Source organism: Leptonychotes weddellii, chromosome 1 (assembly GCF_054177405.1).
Source record: "Leptonychotes weddellii isolate Sample4059 chromosome 1, ASM5417740v2, whole genome shotgun sequence".
Taxonomy (NCBI): Eukaryota; Metazoa; Chordata; class Mammalia; order Carnivora; family Phocidae; genus Leptonychotes; species Leptonychotes weddellii.
The window spans coordinates 65,260,983-65,280,077 of NC_138369.1; the positions used below are offsets into that span (position 1 = coordinate 65,260,983).

General features: G+C 40.5%; 1 protein-coding gene across 1 annotated transcript in view; it reads left to right on the plus strand.

Moving 5' to 3' along the window:
- Positions 1–19,095, plus strand: part of NEK10 (NIMA related kinase 10) — a 204,558-nt gene that overhangs the window by 172,845 nt on the left and 12,618 nt on the right. Inside the window, exons 31-32 of the mRNA XM_081829267.1 lie at positions 1,387–1,487; positions 11,277–11,387. Coding sequence (XP_081685393.1) covers positions 1,387–1,487; positions 11,277–11,387 — 212 coding nt within the window. The remainder of the gene's footprint in view (positions 1–1,386; positions 1,488–11,276; positions 11,388–19,095) is intronic.

The window sequence follows — 19,095 nt, forward strand, 5'->3', positions numbered from 1 at the left end:
AGCCACAGTGCGTAGGGAAGGTAGATCCTTTACATTTCAAATATTTAAACAACATATTAAATACAGATAAACTGGAACTGGATAATTTTTTATATGAATTTCTCAACTAAGTAAAGATGCCCGTAAGGAAAAAATATTTCTTTAAATGTTATATTTGTTTTCTTTTTCGTGTTTTTGTGTCCTAAATATAAATTGTCACATACTTATAATAAAATAGGTTGAATCCTTTAATGACCACATTAAATTTTCTCTTTAAATGTTTTGAAAACAATTTTTATGGTGAAATATGCAACCTTCCTCAGAAAGCATTTATATAAGAATCATTTTTCAAAATTTTAGCTGTTGCTAAGCTATGATTATATTCACATTTAACTTCATATAGGCTCAAGGTGGCAGGGAGGGAAGAAGAGAGGGACTTTGGAGCTTTTCTTTTTGCAGAAATCATGCTATAGATCACATGGAGGAAGGGCAAGAGCAAGAGCAGAGGAACTGGGGGAGGTGGGGAGGATTCTATATATCCACATATCTGAAGTCTCTCCTCCATTTTCTCCAGTGTGGATCTGAGGGTGAGAGGAGTCAGAGGTGGCCTAGTGGCTAATCTAGAGGTTTAGGCCACTTCTTTAAGGAGTTTTATATTCCTCAAATTTAAGAATGGACGACTTGTGGCTATGACATGTGAAGGTGGGAAAGCAGCTCGTATGTAATTTGATACCAAGCTAGCCTCAGACTGTGAAAAGTGGTGTGGCTAAATGATAAGAACTCAGGATAAGTTATGTGTCTCATTTAGACCTGGAGAAAAATCCAGGTGAAAATTTGTAATAAACAAAGGTTACAATAACTTTCAGACCCTTGATTATTACAAATTATACTTTTTTTGATTTTTGGCTTTTGTTTGTTTCTGTTCTTGTTTTTGTTTTTTGCTCTGTGAGATTGCCTATTCAGCATTTGCATTAGTAGTTTTAATAAAATTAGTTTTAAAAATATGGTATTAAGGGCATAAAGACTTTAAAATTTAAAAGCCTTATAGTTCTGTTAACTGCACATATCTGAAGCCCAGCTTTTCAAAGACTACAGTATCCAAAACACCACTGACTCCTGCTGGCAGCCTGATGTAATTGCAGGCAAAATTTCCAAGATTCTTTTAGATGTTATAAAAGGTAACATTGTTATTTTACTTAGAAGTCTTATAAGTAAAGGGGAGAAATTTTGCATCCCATATTGTAAAATATTGAAGTGTTACAGGGTCTCTGCATATTATCTCATTGGTAGGATAAGGATCTTAGTTTAATTTTTTTTTTCTTCAGAATTTTACATCATTTTTCACTAATATCACTTTTGAAAGAGAAAACCAGGATCTTGACTAACTGCAGAATTTATCATCCGCAGCATCTGCAGGGATTGCTGTGTCCCAGAGGAAAGTACGACAGATCAGTGATCCTATTCAGCAGATCTTAATTCAGCTGCACAAAATCATCTACATTACACAGGTCAGTGTACTAGCTTTTTATTTCCTTTTCATCTTAAGTACGAGTTTGATGCTAATATTGTTGAAATACTACTTTGTGGAACTTTCACTTGGAATGAATGCTAATTTTTATCCTCTCCAACTACATATATTCAGGAACATTTTGGCTTAGCAGCAGGGCTGGAAAGGTCATTGGGCAAAAAAACCCAAATATGGCAGGTTTCCCCTGTGATTCCTAACCTATTCTTTCATTGTCAGTGTCCCACTAAAAGTAAACTTCAACACAAATGGCCCTTCAATGTGGGGGTGAAAGTGGGGACAGAGCTGGATTCTGCACAGCTTCACTACAAAGAAGAAAGAAAAGTAGTGACCACTCACTAATCCTGAGGATGCTGGGTTAAAACTAGAACATCTAAGAGAAATGAAAACACAAGGTCTGAGATTATTAAAACTTCCTATTTCTAAATCTCAGTGACTCTTGTTACTAGGGAAGCAATCACTGTTAGAAAATGGCTATTAATTATATACAGAAATCTGTCTAATGATAAGCAACTTGAATATTCATTTACCAAAGCTGACCGAAGTCTTATTGCTAATAAGAAAAGAAATTTTTGTAGATGAAGTGTAAGCATTTGGACAAGAAAGTAACGAGTATTTTGGAGCTTAAGATTGCACATCTTATGCAGTTCTTTCATTCATTCGTTTGACATACAATTATTAGGTGCCTACGATTAAGTGCTACTGTTCTATGCACTTAGACATATCAAAGAGCAAAGCATATAAACATTTCCTCAGTCTAAGATCCAGAGAGCCAGTCTGGCCATCCTGTCAGTTGCCAATTGTGGCAATTCCATTATACCTTCAAGTACTAAAGAGAAATACCACCAGGCCAGTGGACCAACTGGGCCCACTATAAGTCATACTGAGCTAATACACTTAACCTCCCCCCGAAAGCAAGCAAATAAACAAAAGATACATGCCAACTGGTGTACCACAGTGGCATTATAAAACTAGCAATTGGTGCCAGTTTACAACCAGTGTCCAGTCTTCTCTGAAGCCTGTGTATTTCTTTCTCCCCAGTGAACTCTAATAATAATAATGTCTAATAAATGTCACTCTAATAAATGGCTGCAGGTCTCTTTGGGCAAGGCTTGGAGAAAAATTTATGGTGTATACTTACAGCAGTGTTTCTGGGCCCTTCTTAAAGGGATCCCAGCTTTCCCACTAATCAAGGGCTTTGGGTCTTTGAACTGACTGAAGTCTAGAAACTGTATGAGAGGCTGTGACTCTCCACTGTGGCAACAGCAACTCAGGTCAGTTTTTTTTGTTTGTTTGTTTTGTTTTGTTTTTCTATCAGGCCTAGAGTTTCTTTTCTGTTATTTAGATGAAGGGATATTCTAGTAAGCTGACCACCTATTTCCTTCCCAGGAACACCCTAGTCAGTTAACCACCACCAAAGATCTCTGTGGGCCAAGGCATCCTAATTAACAGTACATCTTTCTCACCCTTTATGGTAAATACTCCCAATTTGTCACTGTTAGTTAAGTGCTGTCACTGGCTTTTGCTCTTATGGGATCACATCATCCCCACTGGAATCCTATACTTCCAGTGTTGTACCTGGTTTACAAAGGAAAGCAACCACAGACGTTTTTAAGGATGCTGGTGCTCCCCTCTCTAATGTATTTCTCAATGCCTTAGTGACAGGAGTAGCTTCTGAGTGTTCTTGCTGAACGTAATTGGGGAGTGAGTCTGCAGGTCATACATGGTAAATCTACCCCAGCATTCCTGTCTCCCTGAGCCTTTGAATTCCCTCCTCCACATACCAAGGAAGCTCTGGCATTTTATCCCCACTAGACATAGGCCACCATTGAGTTCAAGTTGTAGTACACCATCTAATTAAGCAGTTACCTTCAGCTGCACGACTAACACATGAAATCTGAACTCTCTAGTAAGAGCACCCATTTGAATGAATTCAGCCTGATCTAGTGCTGTATTTCACCGTTCTTGGCCTAAAACCCTTAGAAGCTACCACACATGTTCTCTGGGTTGCTGCTGATATATAATAGCAAAGTCTTGCGATTCTTTTGATGGGTAAGCTTTTTCCTCCTGAGTCATAGTGTGTACCAGTTCCCCAGAATCATATTGAGTTATGACCCTAGTAACGGACTTGAGCCTCATTGTTGGGGGCCTTACGAGGAATAAGCATTCCTTTTTAAGATATCACTCTTCATCTGCCCCAGATAGGTTGGTGTAGAGTTTTCAAGCCAAAGAAGGCTTGACATCTCAGACACAGAGTGACAAGCTACTTTTGCTGGCAATACTAGCTCTGGATGACTTGAATTTCAAGATTGTCAGTTTTATCTGGATCCAGCAAAATGTCCCTATTTCAAGTCTTAGGATCCCATTCTTTTTCCTAACTTTCACATGAGAAACTTGGCACAGTGTGCATTTAACTGACATTGTAATTTAACAACCCTCCCAATTATATTTGTATTTGATTATCAGCTGTATCAGGCTGCGGTAGCAAGAAATTACAGGCTCTTTTAAGGCTATCATGGAATCTCTCTGGGTCTTAGCCTATGACTTGAACCGAGAGTTAAAGGACCCAAGCTTGTCATTTTTTTTCTAAGTGCTCGGATGCACTTTGAAGAATGCATCCCCTAACTCAGTCCTTGTAGTCTTCATACTGCCTAGCAGCCAGGTGTGGCAGCCACAGGAACTTCCAGGGCACTTGCTTCAGTTGGCTCTTTACCTCGGTGAGACCGTGATTAATTGTGATGCCACTGCATGCCATGGGTTACCTGCATCCTAGGTCCTATGGCAAAACTCAGCACTGGGCTCACTTCCAAGGGCACCATCAAACCAATTCCCAAATCCCATCTGTATGGATCCTTCTTCTGGGACCTTCCTGGAAACACTCTGTATCAGTGAAGGTCCAGTTAGGAGACAGAAACCACATGGTAATTTCAACAGGGAAGATTTAATATAAAGAATTGTTTAGGGGAGGGGGGTGGGAGGATGGGTTGGCCTGGTGGTGGGTATTGAGGAGGGCACGTTCTGCATGGAGCACTGGGTGTTATGCACAAACAATGAATCATGGAACACTTCATCTAGAACTAATGATGTAATGTATGGGGATTAACATAAGAATAAAAAAAAATGAAAAAAAAATAAAAAAAGAAAAAAAAAGAATTGTTTAAAAATTATTAATAATAACAGGGTATTATTTTAAAAGGAGGGGGAAAGAATATCTAAAGAATATAGGAAGAACAGATAAGGAAGTCGCTACTTATAAGGCTGGCGCAGAGCACCCAAGAAAGGAGCAAAATAGAAGAGGAAAACCACATTCTGGGCTGAGGTCCAGAACTCATTGGAAAGATCGGAGAAATCCACTGAGATGCTGTGCTAGAGAAACCTGCAGGGAAGCCTTCCTCTGGGGGACTGGGGCAAGTCATCCATGGTGAGGTGTCTTGCTGTGGAACTTTCTGGAAATCAGCACATGAGGCTTAGACTGGGAAATGCCCTCCATGGGACCAGAGGAGGCTGCTCACTGGTAGGTGCTGCTCCATGGAACATTCTGGGAAGCTGCCTGCAAGCTTGGTCCCACTGAAGTTGCCTGGGGATGAGCACCCCATGGGGTCCCCACTGCAGCTGACCACTCAGTGCTGCGGGACTGAGGCGAGGCAGGAGCATCCCTGGAGCCAGAAAAACAAACCCCATCCTCTTCCAGCATCCCTCCAGTGCTCTCTCCTGATGGAGCTGAACATCTTGTCAAGGGAGAAATTCCAGTATCACATGCAGGGCTCTGAAGGGTGGATCTGGAGCCGAGAGGCAACTTGTGGGAGGCTGGCACACAGCCTGGGGAGGGGGGCTTCCACCTTTGGGACCTGCCCACCTCTTGAGTTCTCACAGCTTTCCCTTTGACCTTTCCCAGGCCTGGCTCTTATCTATCACATTTTTCCCCAAATCAGGCATTCTTTTCAATCACCCTGAGGGCTAGCCTTCTGAGATTCGAGTCTGAAATTGATTATTTTTTCCTCCATTTTCTGCTGTCAGCCTTTCCCTTAGGCAATCCCACAGAATTGTCTACTGATTAAATGAAAGAGGATGCAGGGGTCCACAGCAATATGAGGGGGATGTGGAAAATTGGCTAATAAATCAAAACATAATCTGCTATACCTCTATTGAGTAAACATATTCAAAAATGCATTTCCAGGGGCACCTAGGTGGCTCAGTTGTTAAGTGTCTGCCTTCGGCTCAGGTCATGATCCCGGAGTCCTGGGATCGAGCCCCGCATCGGGCTCCCTGCTCGGCGGGAAGCCTGCTTCTCCCTCTCTCACTCCCCCTGCTTGTGTTCCCTCTCTCACTGTGTCTCTCTCTATCAAATAAATAAAATCTTTAAAAAAAAAAATGCATTTCCATTTAAATGCTGAATTAGAAATATGGGGAAGCATTCTTAACTTCAGTGTTAAGGAAATAACTTTAAATAGCTTATTGGTTACCTCAATGCTTAACTACTAAATTGAGAGAAAATAGGCTCTGAAATTTAAATATAGTTTCCATATGCCTGTCTTGCTAATTTTTATATAATAAAAAACTTTTTAATGGCTGTATTCCATTTCCTTATTGGATTTCAAAGTATGTTAAAGCAAGAATGAAATGATTATAAATATCTTATTATTATGCTCTCACACTGCCAGCATAACAAATGATTTCATATTTTTTGGCAAGATAGCATTCCTTGCTACAAGCTCAGACGTAACCATTGTGGTTTTTAAAATGTATTTCCAGAATACTTGAAAGTTTATGACATTGCAAATAGTAAGGGATGTTTCCCCTTTGGGGAACTTTAAATTACAATGCTAATCCAAGTCAATGCCTTTCAAATAAAGGAGATAAAAAAAAGTCTAAACATTATACTATCATATTTGCTATAGGTTAAAGACCTAGATCAGTTTTCTGTGTCTGCTAATTACAAAGGAAAACTGCTGGAAGTAAACCTGAATCAACAAACAAACAGGCAAATGAACAACTCTTCTTGTCTGCATGTTTATTTCCAAGTCAAACTCCCTTGCAGACTTAGGCTGTGATAGCCGCCCTGAATCGCAGGGCCAGGTCCCTCCTGACAACCGCAGATAACCTTACAGGGGAAACTGCATACTTTTGGCCGGTGGTGGCCTTTCCTATCCAGTTTCCATGGAGACGGATCTTGGAAATCATCTAAAAGCAACTATTTTAAAAGGCAGGATGTTAAAATCCTTATGCTGTCTTCATTGGTTTGACCTCTGTTTTTATCAAAACTGAGATTGTAATCTTAAAACAGTCAGCTGAGAATGAAATCACTGGTTCATTTCCATTGCTGGAAACCAAAATCGATCTTTGGGCACCTAAGGTGACCACTGTACATATGTTACCTTTTAGTACGAGTCTTTTTGTGTGATTGCTTAGGTAAGACCCACGCAGCCAACTGAAGCTCTGGATTTAATTCTGTACTTAGGATTTGATTGCTTTGTTAAAGAAATGCTTTGAAAATCAGCATATAGCAACTTTAAAAAAATTAAACATCTGTCTCCTAGAGAACGAACAGGGAGTTTATGTGGATCTCCTTTGGACTGCCATCTTAACCTCAACTATTGCCAACAAAACAAAAAAATGTGGCTGGGAACAGCAATGTGCTATGCCTCAGATGAAGTTATAATACCTACTGTCATCAGTGAAACATACTGGTTTTTTCAGCAGTGGTGATAGATGAAACTAGAACCATCCTTACTTTCTCTTATTTGGGTCTCCTGGTTCCTAATGGCAAGGGGGACAGATTAAATAGAATTTAGGGTATAGCCATGTATCTAAGTGCACTCGTGTTTTTGGGGTTTGCAAATTCTAAAAGAAAGCTTACATTTTGTGTATTGATTTTGATAATAATCTTTGAGTATATATTTAGCATTTAGGGAAATCTTTTAAGCAGTAATATATCAAAATATTTTGTTTTTATAGTAAGATATTATTTAAGTCACTTCAAATGACATCCTCTCAACTACTGATGGTCTGCTGACATATTCTTGGAGACACTAGAGAGTGTGTCTTTAGATAGATAGAACATGGAGATCAGATTTCATTTTTTTCTGTTGTGGCTTTGGTATAGTAAAAACAAACAAAAAAATAAGCTCTTAGATGGGTGGCGTTGAGAGACTCGCCTTTTCTAGAATCAGTTCCTTTATCAGTAATATTTGGGTAGCTTATGGGGCTATTGTGCTAAAGGAAATAAAGTATGTGAGGTGTTCATAAAGTGCTAACCTGTAGTAATGCTATGGTGGTGTTTGCTCTAGGATAATGGTTGTGTTAAAAGACACACTACCTCAGAAAATATCTTTGCATGTTACATAATGTCTTTAAACTCTGATTTCCTTACCTATAAAATAGTACCTGCTTTATATGTTTATTGTGGGGAGAAAAGTGACATAATGCACATAAAGGAGTAATCATAGTAACTGGCACATACAAATCGCAGGTATTAATATTCTAGTCTCAGTATTATAGTCCTTAGATATAATAGAGTAACATACATCTTCGGCAATTGAACTATGCATGAGTCATCATTCTGTGTAAAATTTTAAATTCTTCCATGAAAATTTTAAAGGTGGGTGCTGTCTATAGTGACAATTTTTCCAAGAAGATAAAATAGTTTTCTAATACTGCCCTGTGTATGAATCTTTAGTTGACTGTTAACTTATCCAAGAAAGCTTTTATGAGAATTAATTCAAGCAATCAGGAGCAATAAAAGCAATTCTAAGTTAACAAGAGGCTTATCAAGTTGAATGAATAGCAAGGATTTTAAGAATATTTGAGCGCTATGAATTGTGTAAGACTGATGAATCACAGACCTGTCTCTCTGAAACAAATAATACATTATATGTTAACAAAAAAGAAGAAGAAGAAGATAGTAGGAAGGGAAAAATGAAGGCGGGGAATCGGAGGGGGAGACGAACTATGAGAGACTATGGACTCTGAGAAACAAACTGAGGGTTCTAGAGGGGAGGGGGTGGGGGGATGGGTTAGCCTCGTGATGGGTATTAAAGAGGGCACATACTGCATGGAGCACTGGGTGTTATACACAAACAATGAATCATGGAACACTACATCAAAAACTAATGATGTAATGTATGGTGATTAACATAACATAATAAAATAAAATAAAATAAAAAAACCCAACTAAATAATACTGTGCATATTGACAATAAATCTACTAAATGATGTTAAAAAAAAGAATATTTGAATTAGTAATCTGATACTGATAGCTGCCAGTGTTGGGGTAAGTCTCTTTTTAAGGAACCTGTGGACCCACTGGTACTTCACGCCTTCAAAGTTGGCTGTGCAATTAGGTGTATCAGAGAAGGCTTGCTTCTGCCTTTCTCTTTGGCAATCAGAATCATGCAAGGCAGCAACTAGACGGTCCTGGGCCAACACTGCCGTGTGGTGTTTGATTTAGGGAAGTGGCAACTTCCAGGGTCTAACAGTAGGGAATTACCAAATCCCAAAAGGTATCTCCAGGCGCTTCTCCCATCCCTCCTCCTCTCTAACCAATTCCCTTGCTAGGAAAGTGTGCAAATAACCCTTCCCTTCATTGTCTGGTCTTCCTCTTAAGTTAAACTCATTCCACTTTTGCTAATCTCTCATGCACACATATATCATGTATACTCATTTTCCTTCTCATCTGTCTTCCAACTATTTGCTCAGTAATGCCAAGAAATCTCTCTCTGTCTCTCTCTGTTTCTCTCCCTCTCTCTCTCCACATTTCTTTTTTTTTTTTTTTTAAAGATTTTATTTATTTATTTGACAGAGAGAGACATAGCGAGAGCAGGAACACAAGCAGGGGGAGTGGGAGAGGGAGAAGCAGGCTTCCCGCAGAGCAGGGAGCCCGAAGCGGGGCTCGATCCCAGGACCCTGGGATCATGACCTGAGCCGAAGGCAGACGCTTAACGACTGAGCCACCCAGACGCCCCATCTCCACATTTCTTTATTTCCCTTTTTATTCCGTGTAAAAGGACAGCAGTAATTATGACTATTTGCTGGGATAGGGAGAGTGATTACATCTGGAGCAAGGTACAAGAATGCTATAGTATTGACATAAAAGGAGCTCAGTAGAGATTCAGTGCTGTCAACTTGCAGAACCTTTGAGAGTACACTAAAGGGCTTCAGACCTTCCAGTAGAGTCTTGGTTCCTCTGCAATTAAGCCTGCTTTGACTCAAAGTCAAAGGACTGAGTAGGATTATAGATGCATTGTTAAAACTTATTTCAGTTATGTTTTTTCTGTTTATAGCACTGCAGTGCTTATTAATGGACCCCATATTCTATTGTGTTTCGACTGATGAATAGTTTTCCTTTGGCTATAAAATCAGCAGTTGTGAGCCTCCATTGACCCTATTCATTACTCTAGTACCTATTTTATACATTCCCCTGCTTCATGAAGCCTGAATGAATAGACATTTCTTGTATTAGCCAGGATATGGTAAGTTATATCATACTAACAGATATGTCCTGAAATCTCTTTGCTTGATACAATAGAGGTTCGTGTCTCACTTAGCTGAAGTTAGACAGGTCAGGTGGCCCTCCTCCATCTTATGGCTGTACCATCTGGAGTGGATGGAATCCAAGCTCCTTGCCCAGGGTAGACAGGGATGGAGGAAGCATACTGGCTTTGCATCTCTTCGTCCTCAGAGTGACATCTATCATTTTCATTGGCCCAAAGTAGTCACATGGCACCAAACCTAAACTATAAGAGAGCATAGAAAAATGGAGTTGGATGGGTCAATAATTGTCACTACCACATTGCTCTTTCTTTTGATGTGAACTTTGAATTATATTCTTGTTTTTTTTATTTGTTTGATTTGTTTGGTTTTGCTTTTAATCTTGAGAGCGCCTACTACCACGTTTTCCTTCCCACTTAGCCATCTTTGTTCTTACTGGTTCTTTTTCATCTCCTTCCAGGTCCTCTTCATATTTTAAACAAACCAGATGTTATTTGCACTCTGAGGCCCCTTATCATTCTGGCGCTATTTCTTTGCTCTCTTCTCCCTCTCCCAAACTTTACTTCATCCCTCTGTGCTTTTCAGAATCTTTGGTGTCCTTGTATAAATTCAACTGCAAAGCACTACAAAATCAATTTTTTTAAATCCTCGGTTTCATCCAATCACCATATTTTCTAAGATTTTAAAGTGACTTTCTACTAAGTTATTAAACCCAACTCATCCTGGCCCAGCCCCAGTGTATACTCATTCATTCTTTTCTTCTTTACAAAATTGGTCCCTACCATCTGATCTCTCTCCATGTGAATATTCAGGAGCATTCACAGAGAGACATCTGACTAGGTAGTAATGCAGATATGTACTTCCTGTTCTAAAGTATCAGATCCTTCAAGACAAGGGCCTTGCTTAGGGTGTTTAGCAAAATTCTGGGCATGACGTAAACACCTAAACATCTGATAGAATACATCCTTCCTTGTGAAGTCTCTTCTTTACCAAATTCAATTTATATGTGTAATTTAGTTGTTATATGAAAAATAATACCAATAAAATTAAAGAACAATAGGATAAATGTAAGCAGCCTTTTGAGAGAGAGAAGAGTAATATATTTCTTCTGGATTGTGGAATGAAAAATTATCACACCTCGTCATGCTATTTGGAGTAAAATTTATATTTTTATTTAGTCCTGTTGAATTATATTGTTACACTGACCCTCAGTAAATGCTTCCTGGGAGTCATCTGTGCAGTGATAACAATTTGCTTATAATAATTGTTTTCTTATTTTATGCAGCTTCCTCCAGCTTTGCACCACAATTTGAAAAGAAGGGTTATAGAGAGATTCAAGAAATCCCTCTTCAGCCAGCAGAGTAACCCTTGCAATTTGAAATCTGAAATTAAAAAGGTACAGTATTTGACATCTAGGAATTCTTCTTTGGCTAACAAAAACACATCAGAAGAGTTACATTTTACACCTTCTCCGCTTTGTACTTTAAGCTCTATCCTCTATTAAAGGATGTTATCCTAGTTTGTTTTAGTCCTCTCAAGCTGCTATAAAAAAGACACCATAAACTGGGGTGTTTATAAATGGCAGAGACTGCTCACAGTTCTGGAAGCTGGAAGTCCAATATCAAGGTGCCAGCATGGTCAGGTTTGGTACAAGCCCTCTTCCCGGTTACGGACTTGTGACTTCTCCTGTGGTCACGTGGCAAAGGAGGCAAGGAAACTGTCTGGGGCCTCTGTATAAGGGCACTTTTTGTAAGAGGACTTCCATGAGAGCTTTGTCCTTATGGCCTAATTACCTTGCAATGACCCTGCCTCCCAATACCATCACCTGGGGGGGTAGGTTTCAGCATAGGAATTTAAGGGGATGCAAACATTCAGACCATGGCACTGTGTATGATACGAAATTGAGGATGTCTTTGCCTCTGATTTTCTCACCTTTATTTCTGTGGCCATCACCTCAGAAGATTAATAGAAAGTTCTTTTGGTACGATCGCATGTTTTCCTAAGAATAAATGTTATTAAATATCTTTAATTAAAAAATATATTTTAGCCTTTTTAAAGAGAATTCTACTCCAATATTTTATTAGAATGTTCTCCAACAAACCTCTAAATTGAGCTGTGTCACTCTGAACAAGTCGTTTAACCATCTGAAGCTGTGATTTTGATCACCTACGAGGGTGGAATGAACCACTGTTGACCGTTGAACAACATGGGGATTGGGCACTGATCCCCTGCTCCCGCACAGCTGAAAATCTTTTTTTTAAAGATTTATTTATTCATTTTAGAGAGAGAGAGCATTAGCACACGTAGGTTGAGGGAGGAGCATCTCAAGCAGTCCCCCGCTGAGGGTGGAGCCAGCCTCAGGGCTTGGTCTCAAGACCCATGAGATCATGACCTGAGCCACAACCAAGAGTCAGACACTTAACGAACTGAGCCGACCAGGTGCCCTGAAAATCTTTGTATAACTTTTGACTCCCCAAAACCTTAACTACTAGCTGCTTACTATTGATCAGAAGGCTTGCCAATAGCCTAACTAGGGGATTAACACACATTTTGTATGTTATATATTACATACTGTATTCTTTACAATAAAGTGAGCTAGAAATAAGAAGATACTGAGGAAATCATGAGGAGAAAATACATTTATAGTACTGTACTGTAAGAAATCCACATAGAAGTGGACCCAAGCAGTTCAAAACTGTGCTGCTTAAGGGCCAACTGTATTTCTAAGCTTCTTTCCATCTTCGACATTCTATAATCTCCTAGACCTCAGGTGTTAGTCAATATTTCTATTCACACACACAAAAACTAAATCACAAAGAAGTTAAATCAACCAGACAGAAGGAAAATTATTTGTCCCTAATTAGGACCACTTGATGACAGGAAATCCCTTTGTCCTGGCCGGCAGCCATTTCCATAAGCCCTTGGAGGTGGTCACAAGCTCCCCTTCTCCTGTCCCGGAAAGACCTGAGGCCCAAGCAGTTTGCTCCCATTTTTATCTATCATCTATCTATCTATCTATCTATCTATTTTATCATCCACTTAAACTTTGAAACAGTCATGTGGCCAATGAACTTTTTCTTTAAAGTTTCTTTCTCCTTTTCATGGATCTAGTCTTAAGCATAAATGTACTCCTTATCCAGGCAGTATGATGGGCTCTTTGATAAGAAATGCAAACAGTGTGTTTGCTCTGTTGCCTTACCTCCGTGATGTCTGCACCTACACAAACAGGAGATGGGAAAAGAGAGACAGCGGCAGGTAAACAAAACAGAAACCCTGCGTCATCAGAGATGAAAGAGCACAATTTCTTTCACAGGTTGTGTTGGCAAATCAGACCAAGAAATAAAGCTCGAGGAGCTCAAAACAAGTGGATGAGACTGTGGATATTTGTTTTATGATATTTACATATTGTACCATGAGTACCAATAAATATGTTTTAGGAAGACAGAGGCTCAAATATCCCATGAAAATATTACATATTGCTAGGTTTTAATATTCTTATTAAAATGATATGCGGAATAATCCAGTTTGTACACAAATTTATTTTGACAGAAACCCCAGCTTTAAGAGATGAAAGTGCCCGCATCAAGCTGTCCGATGCACAGAGGGGCCTCCAACTCTTCCCCTGAGGCTGATCTTCCACCGTGCATGTCCTTAAAGCAGATCGCTTGCTCTTTTGTTACTGAGGTTTACTGGTTTGCATCCCTTCCTTGCTGTGTTTCTTGTCTCTCCTGATAGAAAAAAGATTCTCTTTTGTTAGAATGGCCCCACCTGCCTTGTCGGCCTTCCCTGTACAGTGGCAGCACCTCTCGGGGCACGTACCTGCTGTCCTTGGTCTGGGGAGTGGAAAGGGATTAATGGCGTGGTAGAGGGCGTTCGGGGAGCCTGGGTGAGGGAACTCAAGGGGGCATAGACTTAGCCTTCTGTTCAGTGTTGTTTGGAGGCAGATTAAATTCTCCTGTGAGAAATGCTATGTTCCCCTTCGCTGAGAATTACAAGGTCGTGGTGGTTCATACCATCATGGTGTTTACAGGCACATGAGGGAGGCACAGGCCTCCCCTCCTGCGCACGGAACAGATTTTCTGCCTGGAATATTAACATGCCTCCTATTCTCCACCACTGAACCGAGAGGTCAGCTTCTCCATAAAAATTTCCCTCGATTTTCCCTGTTCAGAATCAATCTCCCCTTTCTCTCTGCTTCAGGCACTTTTTCACTCACATTGTTGTGTTTTAAATAGCTTTTTATCTAGCTTTCATTTCTGTTTCCCCCAAAGGCAGTGAGTGTGTTATATTCATCTTTGATTACCTGCAGTCTTGCACAGTGCCTGGCACATGATAGAGCTCAATGTATGATTGTTGAATATAGAATATATTCTATGTTGATAAATATATTCTGTATAATATAGTCTATATCGGTTCTATTCTTTATTGATGTGTATAACATATTATATGACATATATTGGCATGTATTATATTTATATATTTTTATATGAATATAAAAAGAAGCCCTCCTGCCCTCATCTAAACATAAATGAGAAGAGTCTGTGGCCTCTGTTTTTCCTCCCTTTCTGGTCTAATCTTTTGTTTGTGACAATTTTTGTTCAGAAATGAATTTTTCATCCCCTGTATAATCTCGGTGGAGTGGCCTTTTGACTAACACAGTCACCCACCCCAGGGCCGTGGAAGAAGCAAGCAGTGATAGTTCATAAAATGCATTTGATTTCCACTTCCCCTCTGAAATTTGTCCTGAAATCCAGGGACTCCATGTCTCCAGTTTGAGGAATCATTATGGGATGATTGTGCCTTCTGATGAATGGCCTGAGACCCAGCAGGATATATAGAAGAGTGAAATAATAGAAAAGCCGTTTCCTAAGAAACTAAGCTCTTTATTTATGACTTATCTAAGCTGATCTGTGGTCCAATCTGCTCAACCTTGGCTAAAAATTCGAGGGGAATAAAACATGTGAGTAATTGTATAGTGTTTTGGGAAACTAGGATTTTGGGCATGGGAGAAAGGAGAAACAGAAACAAGATGGAATATATTAATTCAAATTAGAATTGGAAATCCCAATATGAATGAGTATGAATTCATGATAAATCTTTTTAAAAAATACACGTATTTCCTAATATTTTCACTAAGTTGTCTAGAAACTAAGCAAGCAGCAGTGAGCTCCCTGAGCACCCGTGGAGCCTCGGAGATACAGCTGAGAGCAAGGACTAAAAGATTAGGTGGAAAGTCTTGACATAGTAGGTCGTGTAGTGAGGATGCCATCAAGGATAGCTGAGGATGTGTAAAAACGACCTCAGGAACCAACTTAAAGAGGCTCCCACTGGCTATCTATTGAATAATTAGAGCATCAATAAGAATAATAACTGCAATGGATTGAAAGCATTAGCTAAAGTTTACATCTAAGAGGTCATGACAGAAAAAGAAAAATCCCTCATTGGTTTCCTTTGGAGGATGCTAAGTAACCAACTCATGATTCTGAAAATTATTTACAAAAGGAAAGAATCAAACATTTATTCTGCTGTTGCCTTATGAATTCTATCCCAGGGTAACTAAATTGATGAGGGGAAGTTTCTCATTAAAGTAGTCCTTCAGCTAATAAGAACCAGAGGAATAAAAATCGTTGCCATTCTGCAGCCTCTAATAACGGATCTAGACATCATCCCCAGGGGCTTGCTAATGTCACAAAAAGAGGGGCAGCCAGACGTTATATGCCTCCTGATGGACGTGCAGTACCATCTATGAAGTATATTCGCTAAAGGCTTGGATCTGCATCCGAGGAAGCCTCTATATTGGAAGTGGGCAGACTGTGGTTTTTGGAAATAAAGTTTCTGGAACACAACCACTTGCCTTCACTCACAGTATTCCCTATGGTCGCATTCACCTTCTAGGCACAGTTGAGTGGCCGTGACAGAGATGACACGGCCTGTAAATCTCTCAGTATTTCCTATCTGACCCTTTACCGAAGAAGTTTACCAACCCTGCTCTACCTCTAGCTACGCACCTGTAGCAGATACATGGGTCGAGAGAACATGTGCAATGACCCCATGGGGATAAGCAGGCAATCCAGACTGGGGAATTCTATAGGAAAAATGACACATTCTTAAATAAAGAAATTACAAGGAAAGGTGAGCACTTCTCTTCGGTTCCTGATCTCTATACTTCAACTCAGCTTGGCAAGGTCAAGCTTACCTTATTCAGGAGATGGCAGTCTCTTTAATTCCTAACTCCAGGTTTCGGGCTCTTTTCCAGTTAGCAGATTGCTCCTCTCCTCATGCTTTCATTAATGTCTTTTGATGCACATCATAATTACGCCTTATATTTGCCTAGCCCTTGTCAGGGCCCCATGGAGGCATCATAAATCAGCAGTGCCCAGCACCAACCTGTTTGGACCGAGTGGAGAAGTTCCTAGAGCAGGGCTGTCCTGCCCAGCAGGGTCAGGCCACTACTATTCATCTTCTCTCTGGATACCACCTTCAGTGTCTGAACGGAGGTCCTGGGAGGATGAGCTTGTGGTTGTAAATAGCATACAACAGTGGTTTTCCAGCCGATACTGAGTTTTGGAATTCTTTGTTAGAAAGACGGTCTTTGGTGGAAATGTAAACGGCTCAGCAGCAAGGCTGCTTCTGGGGGAAGTAGGGGTGAAAGTGGGGATGCGATGTGCATCACATGGACACGGATGATGGACCATCCCTGTGAAGGTGCCCATGCATACGTGTGTGGGTGCTTATGTATCGGAGAAAAGTGAGTATAAATACTGGACATGTCTGTTAACAAAGTGGCCTATAAAAACCTAATAAAAAAGAAAGGAGCTCGAGGTTAGAAAAGATGAAAAATAAGACAATATATTATGTCTTAATGTGTTAGAACTCAGTCGAACAGGACAGGAAAATCTAAAGGAAAAAAGATCAGAGGACTGGTGAGTGGCGTGTGATGTGGCACATTAAAAATTTTCTCACTTCTGGCACCTAATTTCATTTACGCTGTTTCATTTCTTTTCTACCTCAACTGATTAGATTGCAAACAATTGGTGTAGTTGTTCTGCAGCAAAGATAGCCTTATTTTATGACATGGAAGAGAAGATACAGTTTGGGGAATTTAATGAAGATTACAGTTTTTATTTCTCCATTAGGTTTGGCCTAAAAAGTACTAGATTCTCAGTTGACGATGAAGTGCTAAGATTGCTCAATACTTGCTCAAAATCAGTGAGTTTTGGGGGAGAGGGGTAGTAGCAGTGATGCAGTCTGTTCTCTTTAATATTTGCTTGGCTTTAGTTCAAAAGTGTGTACGGTCATTTGCTCTTTAGAACTGTAGATGTTTATTCAGAGCAGGGGAGCCCTTTGATGTCAGTTCAGAAGGAGGGTCTTAAGCATTCTTCCAAAGAGAACATATATGCCAAAGATGGGAGTACCCCTCTAAGCTGAATGTTTGCGAGGCAGGAGAGGGCCCACAAGGCACTGGCCCACCACAGGGATTGCTGCTCTGAACCGTTCTGTGGTAGCATCCATATTCCCCCTACGGGCTGAGCCTTTTCTTGCCTATCTGGTGTGTCCAGAGTTGGACTCACCACCTTCTTCTTCCTTCCTATGTCTGCATCACTATCATGGCAGGCACGTTTTCTGTCTGCTCAGTCTTTAAACCTTGCAGTCATGTTCTGCTGCTCCACGTTATTTCTTTTGTCCCATAAGTCATTAACACCTGCACATCTTCTTCATGTAGGCGGTTTTGCTTGCCCTTTGATGTTACAGCCCTGGGTTACAGCCCTGGTTCTGCCACTTACTAGCTATGATCCTTGAGCAAATCCCTTTTCAGTGTCCCCATCTGTAAACCTGAGATAATGCTTACCTTAGAGGTAGTTATAGGAACCAAACAGAACATCCAATGTGTCTAGAATGTTTAAGTACTCAATACGTGGCTGTAGGAGCTCCTGGTGTTATTAGGGGAGGGTACTCGATCTTCCTCTTGGCTACCACCTAGTCCAAGGTCTTAGAACTTCTCTCTGAGGTTAGTGTCATAGCTGCTTTGCTGACCTCCCTGTTCTCCAATTCTCCAATCCATCTTGCCGGACCGAGTTTCTAAACACCGGCTTTTTTTTTTTTTTCTTTAGCATACCAAAAAACCTTAGAAGCCTCCAGTTTCCTGCCTCACAGTTTAAACCCTGACATCCAGCTTTCTAGGCCCGCATTATTCACAGGAGCCTCCTCTGGTCTGCATCCACCCTGACATCCCCAGCCCCATGCAGACTGTTGTCGGAGTGATCTTTCAAAACGGGAATCTGACTGTGTCACACACGCACCCACACAGACACATAGAAAGCTGTTCAGGGGCTCGAAGTATAAACTGCCATATCGTCCCCACAGTATTCCCAGTCCCTTTTGGTCCAAGCCCGGCCCACCTCTCATACCTCTCTTGTTCTTTGTGGTCTCATACTAGCCACAGGTACCGTCGGTCCACCATGCAGCCTCCTCCTGAGTCTTTGCAAATGCTTGTGTTCCTGCTTTTCAAGATCTTCCCTCTCCATCCTTGACTCATTCTCCCAGCATTAAGTGTCATTTTTTCAGGAAAGCCGTTCCTGTCTAAGTTAAACCTGCCCGTTACCTCCTAGAACCACAGGCCCATCCTTCAATGCATTCAGCACAGTTGCAATTTCACATATATTCAGGTTGATATTTCACAGCTATATTCCTCCTTAATTAGGCAGTAAGCTCCAAGAGTACAATTTTTGGCCACCATTGGTTGTTTTCATTGTTTAGATCTGTGTGTGGCACACAAAGGTTGATAAAAAAATCCCAGCTGAATTAATGAACAGCATTTGTCTTCCTCTCAATCTAGATCCCCACACCTCTATAACATGGACTTATATCATATCCCTTTCATCACCTTGCTACTGGTAGGCAGTGCCCGGGCTTTGCCCCCAAGTTCCACTCACCTGCAATGTCTCTTTCGCTTCCTTGTATCCACCCAAATCCACCCTTCAAGGCTCAGCTCCAGTGTTTCTGCTACAGAGCTTCTGAAAATCATGCTAGTCTTCATGAAGCATGCTTATTTTTGGAAGCTTAGAACTCCCCACCTCATTTTACACTTCAGTGTTTATTCTCCC